At 38.8% G+C, this 25359-nt stretch overlaps 2 protein-coding genes across 3 annotated transcripts in view; both read right to left on the bottom strand.

The window, feature by feature from the left end:
* hapln1b (hyaluronan and proteoglycan link protein 1b) overlaps positions 1-16847 on the bottom strand; it is a 61703-nt gene extending 44856 nt beyond the window's left edge. The window contains exon 1 of the mRNA XM_087271451.1: positions 16789-16847. The gene's annotated coding sequence lies outside the window, so the exon portion shown is untranslated. The remainder of the gene's footprint in view (positions 1-16788) is intronic.
* A 5441-nt stretch (positions 16848-22288) lies between these two features.
* edil3b (EGF like and discoidin domains 3b) overlaps positions 22289-25359 on the bottom strand; it is a 66841-nt gene continuing 63770 nt past the window's right edge. For both annotated transcript variants that reach the window (XM_087271420.1, XM_087271419.1), the window contains exons 11-12: positions 24893-25141; positions 22289-24576 (exon numbers count right to left, since the gene is read on the bottom strand). In XM_087271420.1, coding sequence (XP_087127546.1) covers positions 25061-25141 — 81 coding nt within the window. In that variant the 3' untranslated portion in view covers positions 22289-24576; positions 24893-25060. The remainder of the gene's footprint in view (positions 24577-24892; positions 25142-25359) is intronic.

The following is a 25359-nucleotide window of genomic DNA, read 5'->3' on the forward strand; positions in this document are numbered from 1 at the left end:
CTGGAAAAAACCCTAGAGGAAACACTGCTATCTAGTCCATTGCTTTTCAGATAAACAAGAATGTTCACTGGGCATGTTTCTTAAATATCTGCTAACATATTATGGTATTTTTATGCTTTAGAAGAGTCAAAAGCCCCTTTCACACAGTGATACCGGTAAATATCTGGAAAATTTCCAGAACGACTTTAAAAAAGCGATGTTCACACAGGCGAGGACGTTACGGAATTTTTCCGGAAAAGAGCATTCACACATCCATTCCAAAATAGCAGTAAATTCTGACATCAATAACCAGAAATGAGCTCTAAACGGCTGCACTTGTGTTTGTAAACATTTGACTACATCACAAACTCTGTGGATGATCAATATTGTGAACAACTTCGTTGAAAACATATAGAGGAACACTTTCGCATGTCGAGATGTACATGATATGTGTGTGTGCTGGCGCTCCGGTCTGTTTCACAGGCACACGCAAAGCTTGAAGGTAAACAAACAACGGCTTATTATAAGCATCTTATCGATGATTATTTACACAGTTGGCATTAAGAAGAACATATAAACGTGATCTGACTAACTTCTAGCAGCTGAATGTGTCTGGGAAAATATTCAAAGGCTTTTATTTTCATAAACCGCCCGGACGTGAATGCGTCTGACGGTTCTGATTGGCTAAAGCAGACGTCTCTCGTCAGCACGTTCTAGACGTGGACGCGCTCTTTCCGGCAATCTTCCTTCTGCGTTCACACAGCGCAGCATTTCGGCAAATTACCGGTAATGTTACAACTTCTCTTTCCGGAAAATAGCCAGAACGAATTTACAGGTATTTTCAAAAAGGGCCTGTTCACACATACACACCTTTCCAGAAAAATGCTGGTAATTTTCCGGAAAGGTCTGTATGTGTGAAAGGGGCTAAAGACTTACAGTTGCTGCTTAAGTATTTTCATCAAGCATTAAATGTACAGTTTTTAATTTAAAAAATATTGCTTAAGCAAACTTCCTTCAGTTCAATTAATGTTTCATTAATTCCATATTAGCGTCCTCCAAGCATGTTCTGCGCTTAGTTAAGACAATAAATACCTCCTATTCATAGACTCCAGCTTGAGGAAAGGCTCTGTGCTCAGTGCATAAAGAGTCTTTGACGTTGGGAGTTGAGTTAAGTGGAATGGTGAGGCGTGTCTGATGGACTTTTTGCTGACAGGTAGCATTCTTGAAAGCAGCAGCCAGTTGCTTAAAGTAAAACGAAAATGAGCTAATGGTATGAATGTTTATTTTTAAGCGAAATATTCCGCACCACAAATAAACTGTTGGTTAAGAAAGAGTATTTTCTTCTGAGGTACATGGGTTGGGTTAATGGGAGTTGGAGATTTGCAGGTTTTGACGTCACACTCACACCACCTTAGCACACACACACACACACAAAGAGTCCTCAGTGCTGATGCATGAACTACAACCGTTTCCTTCTACACCGTCTTTAACCAATCCACACACTGCTGATACACTCCCACCTAGAGCGGCACGATCTGGAGGAAATAAGATCGAGTTGCGATTGTAAAATGCGATTCACTGCGATATCATAAAAGAGCTGCAGGGTTCGTATGGTGGTTTTAACAGAATTAAAGAAAGACCAAGCATAATCACAGAGCACATTATAAAAAATATCCCTCAATGAACAGTTCCTGTATTTTTTTGTGTTTTCCGTTTATTTCCTGCTGTAAATTGCATTATGGGATGTTGATCTCTGCCCTGTCGACTTTCAATGTTGAAGATTCATTCATTCATTCATTTTCTTGTCGGCTTAGTCCCTTTATTAATCCAGGGTCACCACAGCGGAATGAACCGCCAACTTATCCAGCAAGTTTTTACGCAGAGGATGCCCTTCCAGCCACAACCCATCTCTGGGAAACATCCACACACACATTCACACAAACCCTCATACACTACGGACAATTTAGCCAACCCAATTCACCTGTACTGCATGTCTTTGGACTGTGGGGGAAACCGGAGCACCGGGGGAAACCCACGCGAACACAGGGAGAACATGCAAACTCCACACAGAAACGCCAACTGAGCCGAGGCTCGAACCAGCAACCTTCTTGCTGTGAGGCGACAGCACTACCTACTGCGCCACTGCCTCGCCCCATTGAAAATTCAACTCTACGGTTTAACAAAGTGACTTTATTGACATTATAAGTAGTTTGAAGTAATAACATAATGCATAAGAAAAAAGTCTGTAAAGTAAATGCTCAGGCAGTTTATTACACGGTGTTTGTAGTGTAATATACAACACCAACCCAGACAATATACATAGCACTGCAAACTATTACAAATGTTCATTCACCAGCATGGACTATGTCACACTTTGAGCTAGACTTCATTGAAGAGGATGGTAAGAGTAAATAAACAGTGAACAGGTAAGTAGGTTGATAGGGCATCCTATAATGATGCCCAGAAATATAAGTATACGGTAGTATTTTGGAGTGATTGGACCCCCTGATTCAACCTAGAAGGGAAGAGAGGGTTAAAAGGATTGTCACAAAACACCAAAACACATTATTTGAGCTGTTGACTGTCATATATGTGTCCCACACTGCTATAAACACTATTAGGACACATATATCTCACTAAAAGTGAAAATTGGTTGTTTTTGCGTTATTTTGAGCAAATTCGTTCTTCCGGTTTGAAACGAATTTTTGAAGTTGCGTCATGGTCATGAGATCTTAGCGTGTATTCCAGCATTTAGACTGGCTGTCTGTACCTGGGAGTACTTTGTGACGTCTCTGAGTGTGCTGCATTAATTCATGAGAAAGACTTGGTTTAAACCAATCAGCACGCTCTATTGTGTATGCGGTGCAACTTCATTAATATGCATGATAGCTTCGAAGAATGTTTGTACTTGTACAGTGTGGCAGATGGCAGACAGACGACACGTTGTGTTGCCAAAACAAGTGGGAAAAGAAGAATTGTTTGGAGATATAAGTCGTCAGTGTTACAGGGTCACGAAACACCAAAGCACATGTGTTTGAGCTGTTGACAGTGGTATATGTGTCCCACACTGCTAAAAACACTATTAGGACACCTATATTTCACTAAAAAGTGTAAATTGGTTGTTTTTGCATTATTTCAAACAAATTCGTACTTCCTTCGTGGCGTCACGGTCATGACATAATAGCGTGTATTCCAGCGTGCAGACTGGACGTCTGTGCCAGAGTGAGTCTTATTACGTCTTACAGTGTGCTGCATTAATGCAGGAGTAAAGCTTGGTTCAAACCAATCAGCGCGCTCTATTGTGCAACTTCATTAATATTCATTACTGTCACAGTGTTTAGACACAGAGACGCCACGTTGTGTTGGCAAAACAAGCATGAAGTGTTGCTTTTATAGTTTGCTGCAGTTAAGTTTTGTTTTCATTTTCTCTTTGTGAGAGCTCATCTGGATCACGTGTGGATTAACAGTGTACGCGACGCTCGACAACAATAACTTGCGTGTCTAAGGAGGATTATTGTTTACCTGAGAGCTGTTCTCATCTGCAAACGCTGATTTTGGATTCGCTTGTAGTCTCCTCTTAATAAAGACGCTGGTGATTGTCCTGTCTTTACAGATTTGGTAAGTGAGCGACCAGTGCTCTTTGTTTATTCAGTTTGTTCATATCGAATTAAGTTAACTATTGCACTGAGTGCAAACATGTTAGCACCGCATTTTGTGACCGGAATAACACACACGGCTTTCTGACACTACCTGCCGTGTGCATCTAAGTTTCCGGGAAATGCTGAGTTTTTTTTTCTCTCATTCGCCGTGCGGTATCAAACATTGCATGAAAAATACACGCTTAGAGCAGTTCCTCGAATCAAATATCTTGTTTGTCGCGAGGGGCATGAATGAATTCCCTGAATGAAAGAGCCAAACTGCAGTTAAAGTCCACCATTTAATAATTTGGCAAATAATTCGACTACAGATGTCCATGTAGGTTAAACACCATCACTTTCTCCTGTCTGTTTATTTTGACTGAAACTCGCGCGTGCCCAAATAGACACTCCCACACCCTCCCACTTTAGTTCCTCCGACACTCCCCCCTAAACAGAGCTGGATACGCCCACTTTTCTGACTTTTTCCAAAGTAGAGGTGTGAAAACACCCTGCTGAAACGAGGGGGTTTCATGGCCCTTTAAGTTTATAATGTGCGGCAGTGAAGGTTTTGTTTTCATTTTCGCGCTATGAGAGCGCAGCTGGACTCACGTGTGGACTACAGTGCATGCGACGCTCATCAAAAACACGTGTCTAAGGAACATTTTTAACCCGAGAGCTTTTCTCATCTGGAAATGGTGAAATCTGGATTTGCTTCTCGTCTCCTTTTAATAAAGATGCGGCTCCAGTTGGTGTTGAATGTCCTGTCTCTACAGATTTAGTAAGCGATCAGTGGTGTTTGTTTATTCAGATGGCAAAGTTAGTTTGTATCGTCAGCAGTACTCTTTCAGTGTTTAAAGCAGCTTTGGAGTGGGACGCCTTTTCAGCCCTGGAGTTTCAAGCCTTAGACCGGCCTACCTCAGTTCACGACTGACTATATTAAAATAAAGTCATGTCCAATTCAGTTTCTAACGACACTATCACGTCTTTTTCGAGGACACAGCTGCTTTAGAACTTCAAATGTTTTTCATAAATATGAGAAGATTAAAGGGTAGATAAACCTCTAAAAACATCACAATGTTCTTTCCTGCACTGAATATATATTTTGTGCAAAGTTCTTTATAGATATCCATTCCTTTGTAACAGTGGTCACACAAAAAATAAAAAATGTTCACCTACATAAGTAACCCAAACAGTATGATATGTCTTAACACTAAAAATTAAAAAAATTTACTCAGGTAAGGTTCGAACTCGGCTCGGCGGCATCGTAACGCAACATGCTGACCACTGGACCACAGTGGCGCTTGGTGGGCCGGTCTAATGGCGCTGGTGCGTTTGGAATAAAAAATAAATATGGCACTGTTATCTGCAAGACTTTTTTAACCACAGTATTACTTTCTATTGATGGCTATTTTTCTCCGATAGTCCACAGAACAAGCCATCGTTATACAATGCCTTGCCTAATTACCCTAACCTGTCCAGTTAACCTAATTAAAAGTGTCTTGAAGAATATCTAGTCAAATATTATTTACTGTCATCATGGCAAAGATAAAATAAATCAGTTATTAGGAATGAGTTATTAAAACTATTATGATTAGAAATGTGTTGAAAAAAATCTGTTCTCTGTTAAACAGAAATAAAAACAAGGGGGCGAATAATTCTGACTTCAACTGTATATATGGGCTGCTCGATATTAGAAAAATCGGACATTGCGATATTTAGTTTTTCTGCAATAAATATTGGAATATGCATACAATTTCACTAGATGACTTGAAAATTGCTATTTGGAAAGAATTTATTCAGTTTGATTGGGATGTGGCAAAGCAGTGGCACAGTAGGATGTGCTGTCGCTTCACAGCAAGAAGCTCGCTGGGTCGAGCCTCGGTTCAGTTGGCGTTTCTGTGTGGAGTTTGCATGTTCTCCCTGCGTTTGCGTGAGTTTCCTCCGGTTTCCCCCACAGTCCAAAGACATGCGGTACAGGAGAATTAGGTAGGCTAAATTGTCCGAGTGTGTGTGTGAATGTGTGTGTGGATGTTTCCGGGAGATGGGTTGCGGCTGGAAGGGCATCCGCTGTGTAAAAACTTGCTGCATAAGTTGGCGGTTCATTCCCCTGTGGTGACCCCGGATTAATAAAGGGACTAAGCCGACAAGAAAATGAATGAATGAATGATTAGGATGATTCTGTAGGGAAGTTAATTATGCATGAAATGAGATAAAAAAAAAATTCCAAGCATAGATAAATACAAAAGAGCAAAGACATCAGTGTGGTAGTGTTATGGTTTTCGGAACAGTCAAATAGTCTACAAAAAGCTGGATGTGAGTAATAAATGTTAAATAACTCTGCAAAAGCATTTACTGTATTAATAATTCAATAAAAGTATTGAAACGAAGATATACGTTGAACTCTGTCAGGCCTATAACACAAATGCACATGATCAACTTCCACTCCATTTTGAATAAACTCTGCAGCAACTTCACCATTCTCATGCGTTCTGAGCTGTTCCTGATCGACTATATTCATAACTCAACATTGCATATTATTCTGCGATGTGACTATTGCTAATGCAGGGCTCGAAATTAACTTTCTTACTTGGTAGCACCGGTGCTCCCAACCTGAAATATTTAGGAGCACCAGAAAAAATTTAGGAGCACCCACCAAAAATTAATAATATTGACAAGTTGTATATTAAGGGATTTATTGTATTTGAAAACAGCATCAATTGGGACTAACAAAACCCAGAAAAAACTATCTAACTAATGCTGTGATGATTTAATATTTGTGCAATAATTCTAAAATTAATGTTGAATAATTATAAAATATTAACGATGACGATGATGACAATAATACTAATAATTAAATGTATTTATCATCATCATGCTGCCTTGAATGTGCTTTAATGTAAGTTATCTGCTATATAAAGTCCTACTGTTACTTTATGAAAAATAAATTGATGGTTTGCATCAAACACAAATGAAGCATTGTTGTAAGAAATATTTATTTTGTACTATTATGTTTATATGAATGTCAATTTAATAAATAGTAGCCTATTTCTGCAACAAAACAAACGATATAATATAATAAACCCATTAAATTCAATGCTGAAAGCTGCAAAGCAGTCATTAATTAAATAGAAAAATAATATACACCTCAAGAAAGAACGGACAAAAGAAAGGAAGTAAAGTCTTACTTTTAAAAGTTTTGGTTTCGGTTCGTGTCGTTTTAATGCTCAGCCTCGTTACACGCTGAATTTCATTTTTCTGTATTTGTGGAAAAGCATGCGAGTCAGCCGGCCCAATATATGAGAGGGGCAGAGCAGGATTCTCCCAATGCCCACCGGCGCAATACTGTTCTCTGTTATAACCCGCATCAGTTTAAATGCAGTAAAGGCAAGCTTCCTTGGCGATGGTGTTTTAGCGGACATTTGCGCTGTTGCAGCCTGATCTCACGAGGAAACGTATGAAAAAGTTACGAATTGCCGTGAGATTGTGTTGGCAGAACACGTATCGAGATTCAGTATACTTTTCACTCTTCAGCCGTTTGCATTCCCCGCGGTCACAGAAGCTCCCTTCCTGTCATCTGACAGCGGAAAGTCTTGAGTGATTGACAGCTAATATGAACCAATATAGCGGCAGGGAAGACCGATTTTACCATGTTTAAAAAAAAAAAAAAAAACAGGTCGCACTCCAACCTCAATATTCAGTCGCACGAATGCTCCCAATATATATTATGAGGTCGCATAGCTTAAATTTCGGGTGCATATGCGACCAAAATGGTCTCTATTTCGAGCCCTGTAATGTGCACATTACGATATCAATGCTGAAGCCATATATTGTGCAGCCCTAATGATATTCAAATCAAATGAACCGCACTGGTTTAAGCATGAAAAGAACAGTGTTTAATAACACAACACAGACTCATTATGCATTAACCTGGAGGAGACCAGGAGTGAAATGAACTGCATGGCTCCAGGCCGTCCTTCTCTACATCACAGCACTGTGGCGAATAGGGATAAAAGGTCACTCGGAAAATAGGATGCTTTAATGCGCTCTGTCAGCCATGAGTGGAAAAGGTCGGAGTTCATGCATGGTCATCACAGATCTCTGAACGCATCTTTGAAAAATCTGGCAACGTGACCTTGAGATCAGCAAGCAAACATCTGCCAGACAGATCTGATTAGCCACTGCTAGCAGAGAGAAACCAACAAAACACAAAGTGTTGATCAAGAAGCCCAGTGTCTGCTGAAACAATGGTGTTGCACACACCAAGCTGACGCCAAACAACTAACACCAACAAAACCCATTAATGTTATCTTTCATTGGATCCCATCTGGACTAAAAAACTGTCCGTGGACACACCAAACAGACAAAAGCAGACCTGGCCCAATCCCAATTCTATTCTTGTACCCCTACTCCTTCCTCTTGGCCCTTGAAACAGAGTGTGAAGGGGAAGGGCTTTAAATTTACCCCTAAGAAAGGGGACAGCACTACAAAACCTGCACACGTCATCATATGTCATCATGAGCTCCTGCTTCATATGAGATCGATGATTGCGACTGCGGTAGTGATTCCAGTTGTGTTCTTTTATGGTGTTTATCTTCAAGATATCACTGAAGGCATATATCATGTTATCATAATGATATAATGCGGCAATATAATAATAATTATTATTATTATTAAAAATATAAAAATATATACACAGTTTAAGTCAGAATTTATAGCCCCCCTTTTCATTTTTTCTTTTCTTTTTTTTTTTATATTTCCCAAATGATGTTTAACAGGGCAAGGAAATTTTCACAGTCTGATAATAATTTTTCTTCTGGAGAAAGTCTTTGTTTTATTTTGGCTAGAATAAAAGCAGTTTTTTTTAACCATTTTAAGGTCAATATTATTAGCCCCTTTTAACTATTTTTTTCGATAGTCTACAGAACAAACCATCGTTATACAATAACTTGCCTAATTACCCTAACTTGCCTAGTTACCCTAATTAACCTAGTTAAGCATTTAAATGTCACATTGAGCTGTATAGAAGTGTCTTGCAATTGTAGATATACACGCACCGGCCACTTTATTAGGTACACCTTACTAGTACCGGGTTGAACTGCCTTAATCCTTCATGGCACAGATTCAACAAGCTACTGGAAATATTCCTCAGAGATTTTGCTCCATGTTGGCATGATAGCATCACACAGTTGCTGCAGATTTGTCGGCTGCACATCCATGATGCGAATCTCGCATTCCACCACATCCCAAAGGTGCTCTATTGGATTGAGCTCTGGTGACTGTGGAGGCCATTTGAGTACAGTGAAATCATCGTCATGTTCAAGAAACCAGTCTGAGATGATTGAGCTTTATGACATGGTGTTATCCTGCTGGAAGTAGCCATCAGAAGATGGAGACACTGTGCTCATATAGGGATGGACATGGTCAGCAACAATACTCAGGTAGGCTGTGGCTTTGACACAATGTTCAATTGGTACTAATGGACCCAAAGAAAATCTCCCCCACAGCATTACACCACCACCAGCCTGAACCGCTGATACAAGGCAGGATGGATCCATGCTTTCATGTTGTTGAAGCCAAATTCTGACCCGACCATCTAAATGTGTCAGCAGAAATAGAGACTCATCAGAGCAGGCAACGTTTCTCCAATCTTCTATTGTCCAGTTTTGGTGAGCCTGTGTGAAGTCTACCCCTACCCCATGCCTAAACCCAACCATTACAGTAATGTAAAAATATTACTGTTATACAGTGTCAAAAAATTATGCTCAATTGATGTACGTATGCGCAGCTGTATCCTAGACTTTACCACAGACTCGCGTTTTCCACTTCAAGCTGCTTCCTTGTTCTACTTTGCCGGCATTTAACCAATACCGGCTTCCCAATAAAGTGATGTCATGCCGCACACGTTACTGTTTCTATGGGAGGTCAAGAAAGAGGTCTAACTCTCTGCCACAGCACAACTAAAGTTAAGATAATAAATATATATATACAAACAGTTGAAGTCAGAATTATTCGCCCCCCTGTATATTTTTTTTCCCAATTTCTGTTTAACAGAGAGATTTTTTCAACACATTTATAAACATAATAGTTTTAGTAATTCATCTCTAATAACTGATTTATTTTATCTTTGTCATGATGACAGTAAATAATATTACAGTAGATATTTTTCAAGACACTTCTATACAGCTTAAAGTGACATTTAAAGGCTTAACTGGGTTTATTAGGTTAACTAGGCAGGTTTGTTCTGTAGACTACCGAGAATATATATAGCTTAAAGGGAATAATAATATCATCCTTAAAATTGAGTTTAAAAAATTAAAAACTGCCTTTATTATAGCTGAAATAATACATATAAGACTTTCTCCAGAAGAAAAAATATTATCAGACATACTGTGAAAATTTCCTTGCTCCGTTAAACATCATTTGGGAAATATTTAAAAAAAGAAAAAAAAATCAAAGGGGGCTAATAATTCTGACTTCAACTGTATATACATATTTATTCGAGTCCTGATCGGGAGGTAACGTCTGACTCTGATCGAGTCTGAAACCATGTGATTGGGCCTGATTTCCAATCATGTGATCAGATCTGGACATCCCTAGTAAGAAGCCTATAGGTGCGTTCGACATGAACTGCAGCCGATGATCAACGAGATTAGCCGAGCGCAGGCGGGGCGGAGTTGAAAACGGAGCCGTCAAGACGGACAGCTGGACACTTCGGGACTCAAAGTTGCTGCAGTCATGATGACCGATCACATGGCGTCATCATAATTTTTTAGTTATTTTTATTTATAACAACAAAACATTTACGAATAAAACAGAGTACAGTCTCTATAGTTCCTTTTTAAACAACAAGGGAGAATTATGAATAAAATATATAACAAATGCATGATAGAAATAAGAGGAAATGAGAGGTTAATATAAACATAAAAACGAACAGGTCTATTAAATACAAAGCAATAAGCACAAGTTCTAGGAGTTAAACATCAATCTTTAGGCTAATACTTCTTATTTGAATATGCTAAAAAAAGGGTTTAAATGTGTACATTTATAGATAGGCTATAAAAATTTCCAATGTAAAAAGCAAAACAAGGTGTTTTGATTAGGTCTTAATAAATGAGATTATTTTGGATAGTGAAAGCATTTTAAAAAAAGCATTTTAATCCAAAAAGATTGTGTTGAAAAGAACAAAAGGTAAAATAAGTGAGCGATGTAAAAGTTTCCCAGAAAGAGCAGGTAGCCTTTAAACTGCTAGACAGGAAATAATAAATATATTTTTATTATAATAATAAAACCATTTTATAATTATTTAATAAAATAGTTCTTTAACTTAATTTGTTAAGAGAGCTTTAGGGTGGCAGGATCAATGATGATGATTATTTTATTTTAAGTCTGTAAGACTTATTTGAGTTCATATTTAGGTTATTCACTAAAATATACAATAAAATATATCATTTAAATCGTTCATGGAGATGAATGCAGTAAATAGTCTGTATAAAGAAATTAAAAATAAACCTGTGCAAACAAGCTTACCTTTATAACCAGATTATTTAACAAAAGATGATTACTGCAGTCAAATATTGGTAGTCTTTTAATAAGTAAGATGTGTACAGAATAGAGGGTGTGAAAGTGAATTGTTTGTTTTGAAACTTTTGAATCGGAATTTGTCCAATAATAAACCCGAAATACACGTGTTTGTTGTCATGTGGTGAACTCAGCCAATCGTGTAATATTGGTGTCGTCATCAGAGCTCCTGCAGTCGCTCTTCAGAAGCTGCACGGTCTGAGTTTGCCGTCTGATCTCGGAGCGCTGTCGCGGTACTTTGATGCCACATGTGACAGTCACGTGACGTCGGCGCAGCATCAATCCGGACAAGATTTCTAACCAGCATGCACCACTTTAAGACTTATTTCAATCGATCTGCGCAGCGCTGCATGAAGTCGAACGCACCTTATGATATAGGACAGGGGTCACCAAACTTGTTCCTGGAGGTCCGGTTTACTGCAGATTTTAGCTCCAACCCTAATCAAACACACCTGATCAAGCTAATCAAGGTCTTACCAGGTATACTTGAAACACCCAGGCAGGTGTGTTGAGGCAAGTTGGAGCTAAACCACGCAGGGCACCGGCCCTCCAGGAACGAGATTGGTGACCCCTGATATAGGACATAAGCATACATGCATTTACCGCTCTTCACTGCAGTTTGATCTGCTTGTTTTATCTGCTTGTTTAGTCATGAAATATGGAAATGCATTTCCGAATCCAAGCCACTACTCGATTTAATTTAAAAAATAGTCATTTACTGTGTGACCATTTTCAGTTATATTACACATTAAAGTGAAGAGGGTTAAACAGCACATGTGTTACACATATACAGTCAATTCAGAATTTAATCATACCCCTGGAAAACTCTGGTTTTTGATCAGAAATGACACGCAAAAGATAATAAGATGATGTAAAAGTGGCATCACTTAGACATCAGAGATTTTATTTACATGTGAACAAAAAGCAGCGGTCAGAATTTGTCAGGGGTTTGAATAACTTGAGCTTGACTATATACATTATATTGCACAAAACTATTGATAAAGTATAAATATGGATTTCTGGCTTGCAAAAAATGCATTGATTCACTACACAACCCCTCCATTCGCTCTCTGGATCCATTTAAGGCATTTATTCGTGCTTTATTTTTGAAGTGTTCAAGAGAAACACCTGCCTGTTGCCAATGTAGAGCTATTAAGAGCCAACTCTGACAGCTTTAGGATGCCATGAGGGTGAGTAAATCATTGGCTAGTTATAATTTTTGGGTGAACTATCCTTTTAAAGTAATCCTATTTTCAGCTTTCTCTCAATAAAGCTGGATCTTGAAGGTATGTTGTAACATCTTGCTCCAAACCAATAGATGGCAAACTCAGCCAGACATTCAACAGAGTGCTTCATTCATGCGTCAAATAAAGCCACGCATTATTAATTTATCCTTGTACACCCTCACAGCCCCCAGTATTTGTTTAAGCAGCTGTTTCTGCCTGTTTTGAAGTGGCGTCTCAGTATTTCGACGTTCTGTCGTAGCATGGACTCAACAAGCGAGCTTTTCACTCTGCAGAATGTGGGCTACACTTGTTGGTCTCTTTGGAGCCAGGATGTCTCATAATTCATTGAGAAATAACAAGGGGAAGTTGTTTGTGTTGATGCTAATGGCAGTCTTCACCAATGGTCTCCACTGCTGGAAAACCGCTAAACAGCTTTCAGGAAGCCATGAAGATTAAACCCAGTTGATTTGAGGGAGAGATTGAAACCGCCATGAATGCAGTTTAAGAAAATTAAACCTCGATTGCCAAATCGTAATGGTTAAAAACAATATTGTTCATCTGTAAACAATGCTAATTCATTTCTGAAAGGCAATTTCGTGTAAGTGTAAACAAAATGATTGACTCCTACTAAAGCTGTGGCGATAATAAAATGTTTAAGCTTCAAGTAAAAATCAGTAAGTGTTTTCCTTGAAATTATTGATTATACATTTTAGGCACATAACAAATTGGCTTATATAATGGTTCACTTAAAACTGCAGGGTTGTCATAGCCCAACGTTGGGTCAAATATAGACGATTCTTTTTTACAATTAAATTAGTAAAGATTTTGTTTACAGTGATTAAATAATAATGCCATATAAAGACAACACATTTGTCAAAAATGGAAAAATAACAAACGAATAAACTATTAGTGATGGGAAGTTCGGATCATTTTACTGACTCAGATCTTTGAGTCTCGTTCATCAAGATGAACGAATCTTTTTTCGAGTCATTTCGTTCATTTGGTTCAATTTTCCAAAATGTTATTAAAATGTTTTGAATTGCTTCCAAACACATCTACAATAAGCCCAAAAGGTTGATCAGATGACAAATAAGTCATCAATGGAATACTATAAGAAGGAGAAAATAATAATTCAATGTTCACCTGCTCTTTTGTCTATGCAGGTGTAACAGGATTATTTTGGATATGTTGATTTCACTATATTTTCCTCCTGTTTACTTACTGTTCATATAAAATTATTTTGTGTTCACAATATACATGTAAAAAGAGTCTGTAAAGTGACAGTGGTTTCACCTCTTCTCCCCCCCTTGGGTTAACGTCAAGGTGGTATAGTCCAAGCAGCCATACCTGTTGCACTATTGCTTGAGCGGTCTTTTCCACCTTTACCTTGAGCTAAGGAGGTATGCTCTACCTGTTCCAAATTGAACTTGGCTCTGGCCATAATTAACACACACACAAATGCATATTTCAGTTTCATTTTAATCATTTGTTATATTTACTGATGTAAAAACAGTTTGTTATATTGTAGAATGTTATTTTTGTTGACAGTGTACATTTAATGTAATGAGCTGAAGCTGCCGATCTGTCATAATAACATTCTCTGTGCAGGTATGCATTTATGATTTTTATTTTTGACAATGTAATATGTGGATTGTCACTGTTCACATGCTGATTTTTGTAATTGTGAGAACTAGTTTTCTTTCCCTTTCCTGTCTTCGCGTGCTTCCGCGGCACCTCTCGCTCGTTTCCTTCATCTTTCATTCGCCTTTTCCCTTTTTCCACCTTTACCTTGAGCTAAGGAGTGTACATTTAATGTAATGAGCTGAAGCTGCCGATCTGTCATAATAACATTCTCTGTGCAGACTGGTGTCCTCTCGTCATTCACTACACAACGCAGAGCAAAAGAGAGTACGGTTACACAGGTGTTGTTGTCTCTTTGCTCAGCTCACCTCTTCATATCTTCTAATGTGAGTGGTTCGTTCCCATTACACTGACAGTCACATATAATCTTAACCAATGTACACAGTCTAAGCCGGTAGGAGCCATGATAATTAGTTCACCTTTCAAGTCTTGAGTCGTTCGTTATTTACATGACAGAATGAATCAAACCCGAGGACTCGAGAGATGAACGGTTCAATTGTTTTTCTGGCTCTAAACGCGTATGATTGGCTTCTGCCTTTCCGCGATGAACGACTCGAAATGTGATGAAGACTTGACATGAACGATACCACCTGCACAAATGTGCGCACGCTCGGATGAACGAATCACTCCCTGAGAGGACTCGTAGTTCCCGAGTCATACTGAAGATTCGTTCAAAATAAACGAATCGTTCATGAACGACCCATCACTATAAACTATATATATGGTGCGTATGCTGCAAACATCATGCTGATGTTTCAGCAGCTTCACTGGAGTTCACCTGTGCTCAATTCAGCTGATTGGACATGATCTGAAAAGGCGTACACCTGTCTAAGGTCCCAGGGTTGACAGTGCATGTCAAAGCACAAACCAATCGTGAAAGGAATTGTCTGTAGACCTCTGAGACAGGATTGTCTCCAGGCTGGGGAAGCTTACAGAAAAACTTCTGCTGCTCTGAAAGTTCCAGTGAGCACAGCGGCCTCCATCATCCGTAAGGGGAAGATGTTTAACCACCAGGACTCTTCCTAGAGCTGGCCGGCCATCTAAGCTGAGTGATCGAGGGAGAAAGGCCTTAGTATGGGAGGTGATCAATAACCCGATGATCACTCTGTCTGAGCTCCAGCGCTCTTCTGAGGAGAGAGGAGAACCTTACAGAAGGACAACCATCTGTGCAGCAATCCACCAATCAGGCCTGTATGGTAGAGTGGCCAGACGGAAGACACTCCCCGCCTGGAATTTGCCAAAAGGCATCTGAAGGACTCTCAGAGCATCAGAAACTAAACTCTCTGCTCTGATGAGACTCAAACTGAACTGTTTGGAGTGAACGCCAGGCGTTACGTTTGGAGAACAGCAGGCAGCGCTCATCACCAGGCTAATAGCATCCCTACAGTGAAGCATGGTGGTGTTGGCATCATGCTGTGGGGATGTGTTTCAGCAGCAGGAACTGGAAGACTAGTCAGGATAGAGGGAAAGATGAATGCAGCAATGTACAGAGACATCCTGAATGAAGACCTGCTTCAGAATGCTCTTGACCTCAGACTGGGGCGACGCTTCATCTTCCAGCAGGACAATGACCCAAAGCACATCGCCAACATATCAATGGAGTGGCTTCACAATGACTCAGTGAATGTCCTTGAGTGGCCCAGCCAGAGCCCAGACCTAAATCCTATTAATAATCTCTGGAGAAATCTGAAAATGGCTGTACACTGCTGCTTCCCATATGATCTGATAGAGCTTGAGAGGTACTGCAAAGAGGAACGGGCAAAAATTCCCAAAGACAGGAGTGCCAAGCTTGAGGCATCATATTCAACAAGCCTTGAGGCTGTAATTACTGGCAAAGGTGCATCAACAAAGTATTGAGCAAAGCCTGTGCATACTGATGTACATGTGATTTACAGCTTTTTTATTTTTAATAAATTTGCAACAGTTTCAAAAACTCTTTTTTCTCATTGTCATTATGGGGGATTGTGTGTAGAATGTTGAGGAAATCAATAAGTTTAATACATTTTTAGAATAAGGCTCTAACATAAACGAATGTGGAAGAAGTGAAGCGCTATCAATACTTTCAGGATGCACTATATACTTAAATAAATATATAATATACATGATAGGTTGTATTAACCCAAAGTTGGGTCAAACATGGAAAATGTTGGGTTAATTTTTCTAATTAAACTTAAAAGACATTTTTTTCAACAGAACATTTGTTTGTCAGTAATGAAATTAATTATTTTTTTATTAATATATTTAATTCATAAAAATGTATATATAAATATATAATTAAACTTTTTTTTCTACCTAACTGTTGGATTTTTCAATTATTGACCCAGCAACCCAGCATTTTCAAACTGTATATTTAATCATTTGGTTTGACCATCACATTCTGTGTCACATTGAATGTCACATTTCACCATATTATATTTACGCCATCAAGTATAATTGTTGTGTTAATAATATCGCGCGGTCACTCGTGCTTCATTAAACCAACCTAACACAACCAGCGTAAGTCCATGAAAAGTTTCCGTGGTTTCTAAAATCACATGCTAACACCGTGAAACACTTTAGAAGCGTTTATGAATGCAAAGATCATCCAGACGATCGCTATGAGCATGCACAACTGTACACTTCACTTCTACAGGTGTTCTGTCCGTGTCTACAGTACTGGATATTAAAATATACACTATAATCGCAGTGAAGTGTGTGTAAATGCAGAAGAGATGCAGTGTTCTTACCTTGTGAAGCGGAGGAGCTGTGTGTGCTGCTGAACGATCTCTGATGAGCTCCAGCATCTGAACTGCTCGGATCCACACGCGCGCACACACAGACAGACACGCACGTCACAGAACAAGGCAGAACCCGCGCTGGAAAACACACGCGCCGTACTAAATGACTCTGAGGAAGGTAGCTAATTTAACTTATAAATGATAAAGTGCTGTCAAACTTTAATTTTATCTTTTATAAACGTGTTTTTTTTTTTTTTTTTTTTGCCTTTTTGAACTTTGACAAGTGGAAAGCGAAGCATATATTATTAATTGTTTGAATATACTCATTAAGTTTCATATCCATCCTTGTAGCAGAATCAGAAACTTTTTTTTCGGTGGTGCTTTAAAGGGAACCAGTTGCCATTAAGAAGAGTACAAACCAACAATGACAAGACAGCTTTAAAAAACGGTGTATTTTTTTTAAATAGGCTATACATTTAAGTTATTGTGAATTTAATATATTTGTAATATTTTTATTAAGTTTATTTTTACTATTTTATTTATTAATTATTGATTCTATTTATTTACGTATAACTGTAGTGCTCTTCATATATATAAATATAGTTGAAGCCAGAATTATTTGCCCCCCTTTGAATGTTTTTTTTTCTCTTTTTTTAAATATTTCCCAAATGATGTTTAACAGATTTAGGAAATTTTCACAGTATGTCTGATAATATTTTTTCTCCTGGAGAAAGTCTTATTTGTTTTATTTTGGCTACACTGTAAAAAATGGCCGTGATTTCAACAGTAAAAAAACAGTAAAAATGCTACAGTACAAATCCGTAACCTGTTAACGGTATGTTTCCTTAATATATACGGCGAATAACCGTAAATTGACTTTCTTAGAATTCCCTGCATGGCACATCACTTTTTATTTGGTTGACATTAATATGGATCTTTTTAGTTGTTTCCCCATCAGATATGTACATTAGAGATTTATGTTACATCTAATGTTGATAAACAATGTTTATTTCATGACTTTAATTTTATGCTTGTTACCATACTGGTGTTCAGTAGCTGTGTGAATGACACTGAGCACCTTCTGTAAGCTGTTACTCTTTTCTGCTTGTGGGAAAAGGTGATTGTGATGAGCTCATTATGTAACATCCTCATCACCACGTGCATGTGGGTGTGCTAACGTGTTTAACTGTGTAACAAAAGATGTGTAGATGTTGATCATTCAAAATACAGACAATTAACCTCTATAAATGAATAAAATACGGTAATTTACCGTAAAAATGAAAAAATATTTTTTAGGGATTGTACCGTGTTTTCAACGGTAAAGTACTGGCAACCACAGCTGCTGTTTTTTTTACCGTAAATTTTATGGATTTATTTTTTACAGTGTAGAATAAAAGCAGTTTTAAATTTTTTATGAACCATTTTAAGGTCAATATTATTAGCCCCTTTAAGCTAGTTTTTTTCGATAGTCTACAGAACAAACCATCATTATAACTTGCCTAATTACCCTAACCTGCCTAGTCAACCCAGTTAAGCCTTTAAATGTCACTTTAAGCTGTATAGAAGTGTCTTGAAGAATATCTAGTCTAACATTATTAACTGTCATCATGGCAAAGATGAAATAAATCAGTTATTAGAGATGAGTTATTAAAACAATTATGTTTAGAAATGTGTTAAACGTTCTGCTCTCTGTTAAACAGAAATTGGGGGAAAAAAATAATTGGGGGGGCTGAATTATGACACATACATAAATACATATACATACACACTCATATATATATACAAGGGAGTAGAGGACATTTTAGCTGAATGACATCCAAAATTTTACGTTCATATAACTATAATCACCTGTTTCCAAAATGGCCTGTCTCAAAGGTGAGGGGGACGTATCCCCCCCGTCCCCTCGGTTGCTAAACCCCTGTGGCACGGTGGTTAGCACTGTCACCTGACAGCAAGAAGGTCTCTGGATCGTGTCTCGGCTGGGTCAGTTGTCATTTCTGTGTGGAGTTTGCATGTTCTCCCCGTGTTGGTGTGGGTTTCCTCCGGGTGCTCCAATTTCCCCCACAGTCCAAACACATGCGCTATAGGGACCATAGTGTGTATACGTGTGTGTGTGTGTGTGAATGAGTGTGTATGGGTGTTTTCCAGTACTGGGTTGCTGCTGGAAGAGCATCTGCTGCAAAACTATGCATTTACCCGCCTTTTTGTCTACACAATTGGCCTTTCAGGCTCTTTAAAACACTCAAAACAAATGGTGGGTTATTATAACCCAGTGTTGTGTTAAATATGAACAAACCCAGTGTCGGATTATAAAATAATATTTATTGAAAAATGAACCCAATGTTCAAAGCACCCAATTGCTAGGTGGTTGCTAGGGTGGTCTAAGTGGTTAGCTTGATAGTTGCCAAGGCATTGTTTATACTGCCCAGATATGGTACAACTGCGAATAAAAATGTACTTTCAATGTTTTAACACAGGCTTTGTTTGTGAGCAGTGAGGTTGTTCATTGCTTGCATTTGCTTTTGTTGAAGCCATCAGTTGCATTTCTGTGTACAAAAGGTAAGATGTTTCTTCTGTAGGCGAAAAAGATAGCAGAATTGTTGTTTTGTGTTCGGTATAAAGGCAAACGTCGTAAACACACGAGAATGCAAACGCTGAGCCTGTAAAAGTTAAGTCCACGGGGAGATGAACTGACCACTTCTCTGGCCTTTATTGACTCTGGCTTACAACCAATTACATTATACCTCAATCCGCTGTGTGTTGCGTCCGAAGAAACCCCAGGGCCTTTGGAAGAGGAATGGTGTGTGTTTTGGCTGCTTCAGGTATGCTTATATTATGGTTCATCTAAATTTTAAAGAAAATATATTGATTAGCCAGCCAAGAAAACCTAATGTATCAACCAAAGCATTGCATTGTGTTCTGTTATATCAGCATCTTAAACCTGTTAAACTCTGCTGCTATTTTGGGATTTCCACCTGGATTTTTCCTACTCGAATTTAAAAGCTTCCCAAATCCACATGCAGAGGTGTAAATGCAAAAATTTGGTATCATTTTAAAGAAAACCCTTTGAATGTTCATAAAACACTATTGAAAGTGTTTAAAATAACTATATATGTTGTCTGTGTTATACTAAACACCTAAAAAAGAGGCGCTTTTTTTTTTTTTTTTTTTTTGAACTCAAATGTGAAAGTGTACCTTTTAGGTTGTGTGTGCTCTAGCGTGCTGTAATTAATGTTGGTGGTTCCTGCACATGTCTGTAATCATAGGAAAAAAGAAAAATGTCTCCACCATAATCTATGCAAAAGTTATTGTATTTCAACTGATGAGAGGTGCTGTACAAGCCACAGGGAGCGATCAGTGTTTTCATATTTCACTATTCTTTTGTTTGATCATCAAACATAATTCACTGTGTTTGGAGCACGTCAGACATATAAAAGGATTACTTATGCACATCAGCTCAAAAACAGAGGAGAATGGCCCTGAAGCGCACAGCATAAGGTAAGAGATGACAGCTGTCTGTGCTATCTGGGGCTGCTTATTGATCATAAATGTATTGTTTTCACTTCTGCGCCATGGAAACACAGCAATTCATTTGGCAACTGTTTGATTTGTGAATTTAATTCAGTAAAAAGAATGCTAGAACTGTATGAGCACCGGCAAGAGCTTTCATTTGAGCTATAACGTGTACATGTGCCATATATGAACCATAGAAAAAATATGACAATGAACCAATGTAAAATACTCAGCTCTGGTATCCAAAATACTGTGTATTTAAGTGTAAATAACTTTTGTACAGTAGAATAAAAACCAAAGTGATGCATATGTGCATAAAATATAGATTCTACACTTTTCAAACGACACCACTTACGGGGGTCTGGTGCAATGCTAGCACTTTAAATCTTAAAGTCAATGATGTGACGGACCCAGTACCCGGTCCACAGATTAACTGGTGTTAAGCTGATGCACAAATATGTGAATAACATCATCTTAATATATTTGGAACTTAAACATTGTGCTTTGTGCATATCTGATAGATAACATGGACGTTTTTAGCCTGCATTCAATGCAAGCAGCAGATGATAATCCATAAAGAAAAAACTCCATAAAGAAATGTGGTTTATATATATATATATATATATATATATATATATATATATATATATATATATATATATATATATATATATATATGAATACAAACATAGCTGGTATTGCTAAATGAAAGTCACCCATTCCATGATGTTGAGTGTTTTTTCCATGTTTCTAAGCGGTTCAGCGCACACTTTTGCTCTTAGAAAGCCGGTACTGTATGTTGGGCACAAGGTCTGATTCATTTTGGGAAACTAAACTGCTAGGAATGCAGATCTCTGAGTTCGACGGCGCTTTCTACATCTCACAGGGAGTTCGGCTGTCAGAGATCTGAGCTAGAAGCTTCATTTAGCAAATATCTGAACTTTGTTGGTGGAAGAAATGTGTGAAATGTGTGTCAGAGCTTCGTGAAGTCTCAAATCAAATGTCCAAATCTGAATTTTCAGTAAAATTTAAAGGGACAATTAGGCCTGTCATGATATCTATTGTTTGTTGTATGATATATTGCACAAAAACATATTGTGATAACTTATATTATTGTCAGTTTAAGTTCATTTTATGCCACTCATTATATAATGCCAGAATGACAATATAATATAATCACGATGCAAGAACACTCTTCAGAAGAACACATCATATTTCATTCTGAAGAATATTTGATTTAGTGAACTGAAGAAAGTTTTGGCACATTCAATTGTTCATTTCATCAATGTGTTGGCAGAGGGTGTCAAAGGGGCTGTAGTCATTAGGCTAAGCAGATCTGAGTGTCATCAGCATCGCTGTGGTAGGAGATTTGGTTCTCCTTTTAAAAGTCCTTTTGCATAATAGCTCCCCTTTAAAATTCCGTGATATTCCAGACATTCCAAGACCAATGGGAAGCCTGATGTATTCTGGTCCGATATGGATCTGCTTTCTAAACAAAAGAAGACATGTAGCCTGTGGGAAGTGGTTGTTTGACTTGTTAGTGGTTTAGATCGAAATCATTCTGCAACACGAGCACAAGGACAGATGTGTGTCAGCAGCTTTACATGCACAGCTCCAGGCCTCAATGCAGAGGAAGTGACTGTGTGACAGGATAAACACTCTTCTTCTGTGCATTTATTGTTGTTTTACTGCTGTGTGTGTGTGTTGTGTGTCTATTGTTGCCTGTCTCATATCTGCACCAGGGTAGGGTTGCACCAGCAGTACTTTGCATAATGGAAAAAAAGGCTTTATTTAGTTTTTGTCTTGTTTTTTTTTATTTTTATTAAAATACCTAGATATTCTTATATCAAGAAGCATTTTGTAGACAAGTAAAAAGTATTGTCTTGTTTGCAGAAATAAGCCCAAATTACGTGGTGTTTTCTTTTAAACGTGCTGAATAATCTGCCAGTGGTGTCAGTAATACTCATATATCAAATGAAAAACAAGATCATTTAGCTTGTTTTAAATAAGAACTCACTTTATTTTGATTTGTTATTTCTGAAAACAATACAGTATTTATTATTGCATGTTTAGAAAGTGCTAGGAAAAATATTAAACTCTAAGTTCAATTAAATTCAGCTTTATTTGTAGAGCGCTTTTACAATGTAGATTGTCAAAGCAGCTTCACATAGAAGATCATAGTAAACTGAAACAGTGTAGTTCAGTTTTCAGAGCTTCAGTTCAGTTCAGTGTGGTTTAATAATCACTGCTGAGAGTCCAAACACTGAAGAGCAAATCCATCCATGCGCAGCTCTACAGATCCCGAACTATGCAAGCTAGTGGCGACAGCGGCGAGGGAAGAACTTCACCAATTGGCGAAAGTGAAGAATTAAAAAACCTGAAGAGAAACCAGGCTCAGATGGGCATGACCATTTCTCCACTGGCCAAACGTCTTGTGTAGAGCTGCAGTCTTGGCGCTGGAGAACGCAGGACCTCATCGAAGACTTGTCTGTCCCTGGAGCGTCACAGGAATCAGTCTCATGCTCTCACCACAGCAGCTGCTCAGGATACGGCTTGGTCCAGGATTGTGGAAACCTTGGGATCATCTCATCACTGGTCTTGGATCGAATCAGTGGCACTGCATAGTCTGAGGGCCTCGGGATGAGCATCCCCAGGTGGAAATAGAGAATAAAGAGAATAATTAGTGTAGCTGCTGTTCATAGTGTAGATAAACAAGATGTAGAAACCTGTGTGGAAACCCACTAAGTGATGCACTGAGTGTACGCTTTACTAAACAGACAGGTCTTTAATCTAGTGTTGAACTGGGAGAGTGTGTCTGAGCCTCGGACATTATCAGGAAGGGTATTCCAGAGTTTAGGAGCCATAAATGAGAAGGCTCGACCTCCTTTACTTGACTTTGCTATTCTAGGTACTACCAGAAGCCCTGAATTTTGAGATCTTAAAGAGCGAGTTGGATTGTAGCGAGACAGAAGGTTGGTTAGATAAACAGGAGCTAGGTTATTTAGAGCTTTATAGGTGAGAAGCAATATTTTAAATTCAACACGAAACTTAACGGGCAGCCAGTGTAAGGAGGATAAAATTGGGGTGATATGATCTATATTGGGCGAAGCAGTGGCGCAGTAGGTAGTGCTGTTGCCTCACAACAAGAGGGTCGCTGGTTCAAGCCTCGGCTAAGTTGGCGTTTCTGTGTGGAGTTTGCATGTTCTCCCTGCGTTCGCGTGGGTTTCCTCTGGGTGCTCTGGTTTCCCCCACAGTCCAAAGACTTGTGGTACAGGTGAATTGGGTAGGCTGAATTGTCCGTAGTGTATGAGTGACTGAATGTGTGTGTGGATGTTTCCCAGAGATGGGTTGTGGCTGGAAGGGCATCCGCTGCGTAAAAACTTGCTGGATAAGTTGGCGGTTCATTCCGCTGTGGCGACCCCGGATTAATAAAGGGACTAAGTCAACAAGCAAATGAAATGAAATGAATGATCTATATTGATAATTAAGCTATATTAAAATGATTGGGACCCAATGATTGGGTTAAAAAATGTCATTTAAATTTAATTGAAAAAAGTAGCCCATATCTGACCCAGCATTAGTGAATGACACTTTTGTTGCCCGATGATTGGTTTTGTCCATATCTGACCCAACGTTTGGTTAAAACAGCCCAACATTTCTTACAGTCAGTGTGAATGGGGTCGGTTTACTTTTGTGATGATGTCATTCTTCCTCCACCTTTGCATGGAAACAGCAGAACACAGAACTTCCTCACATCTCCTGGTTTTCCAGATGTTCATGTGAAGTACACACACACAACACCCCCCCAAAATCAACACTGGCCTCTGAAGAGCCTGTTTGTCCTGATCTTCAGCTGAAAGAAACACACGGCCAGCATCTGCTTCAGAAGAGCCCATGGAAACTAGTCTTTGCGCTAATTTGGGTACATTTAAGTTCTTGAGGAATGTTTATTTATGTAGACTGTACACTGTAATGTACACATTTGACAAAAAATCTCACTCATACACTGACAAATCAGTCTAGATCCGGCAAATAAATTATTATTAGTAGGAGTAGTAGTAATATTAGTAGAAGTATTCAACCCGGGCTCATTCTGAAAACGTGAAAAACATTCTGAGAGCACTAAATATGTCCCAGGATCGATGTTTTTTTGCAGTTTTTGTTTTAGTGAATCCAGCAGAGGGCGCTGTGTATGCTTTTTCAGATCTCAAATTTCTTTCACGAGTGCCATTCACACCTGCAGTTCTTACATACTTCCACCAGAGGCCGCTGTCGACTGACCCACTGTTGGAGCCATTTATGGGTTGCGATTTTCTTTTGCACCACTAGTGTGTATAAGGTAGGGTGTATAAGGTATTTATGCTCTCCTCATGACGAGTGAGAGATGTGTAGAAGAAGGTCAAACAAACTTTTTGACCGCCATGCTGAGAACGGGTTTATGTTTGTTTTTTGATGTTTACTCTTTTAATCTTGACAGAAAGAACAATAAATGGATTGGAATATCCAAATTTATTTGTAAAGGTATGGACATTTCACTTTTTTATTGACCCGTTTAAGCTACAAACGCATCAGAACCAAAGACTAAAATATTCGCCTCTACACCCACCCTCCTCCTTCCCTAAACCCAGCCGACAGTGTCTTAAAAAGAAATCCAGAAAAAGAAAAGCCCTCGTCTGATTTGTACCACATTCTCACCCTGTTATTTACTTATTTATTTTATGTTTTGGCTTTTGTATTTGTCTGACCTGCTTTCTGGAACTGTTCCTCATCAGACTCGATCCCCGTCATCGTGGTCAACTCCTCTCTGCGTCTGAAGTCTGCCGACGTACATGGTAAGCCACTGAGCAAACTGGTAACAGCGGAAAAGCATCCATACCTAGGTAAGCAATCAGCTAGTAGGCATGAAAAGGAACGGCATCATACCGCCCGTAGTGTTTGTTTAGGCTTGATCAGCCTGGTTTAAGCTGGGCATAGCTGGTTTTGGCTGGGCTCCCAGCCTGGCTAGGCTGCTCAAGCTGGTTTTAGCTGGTCATCTCCCAGCCTGACCAGCTAAGACCAGGCTGCCAA

Source organism: Danio rerio, chromosome 10, assembly GCF_052040795.2.
Source record: "Danio rerio strain M-AB ecotype USA chromosome 10, GRCz13ab, whole genome shotgun sequence".
In the NCBI taxonomy this organism is placed as follows: domain Eukaryota; kingdom Metazoa; phylum Chordata; class Actinopteri; order Cypriniformes; family Danionidae; genus Danio; species Danio rerio.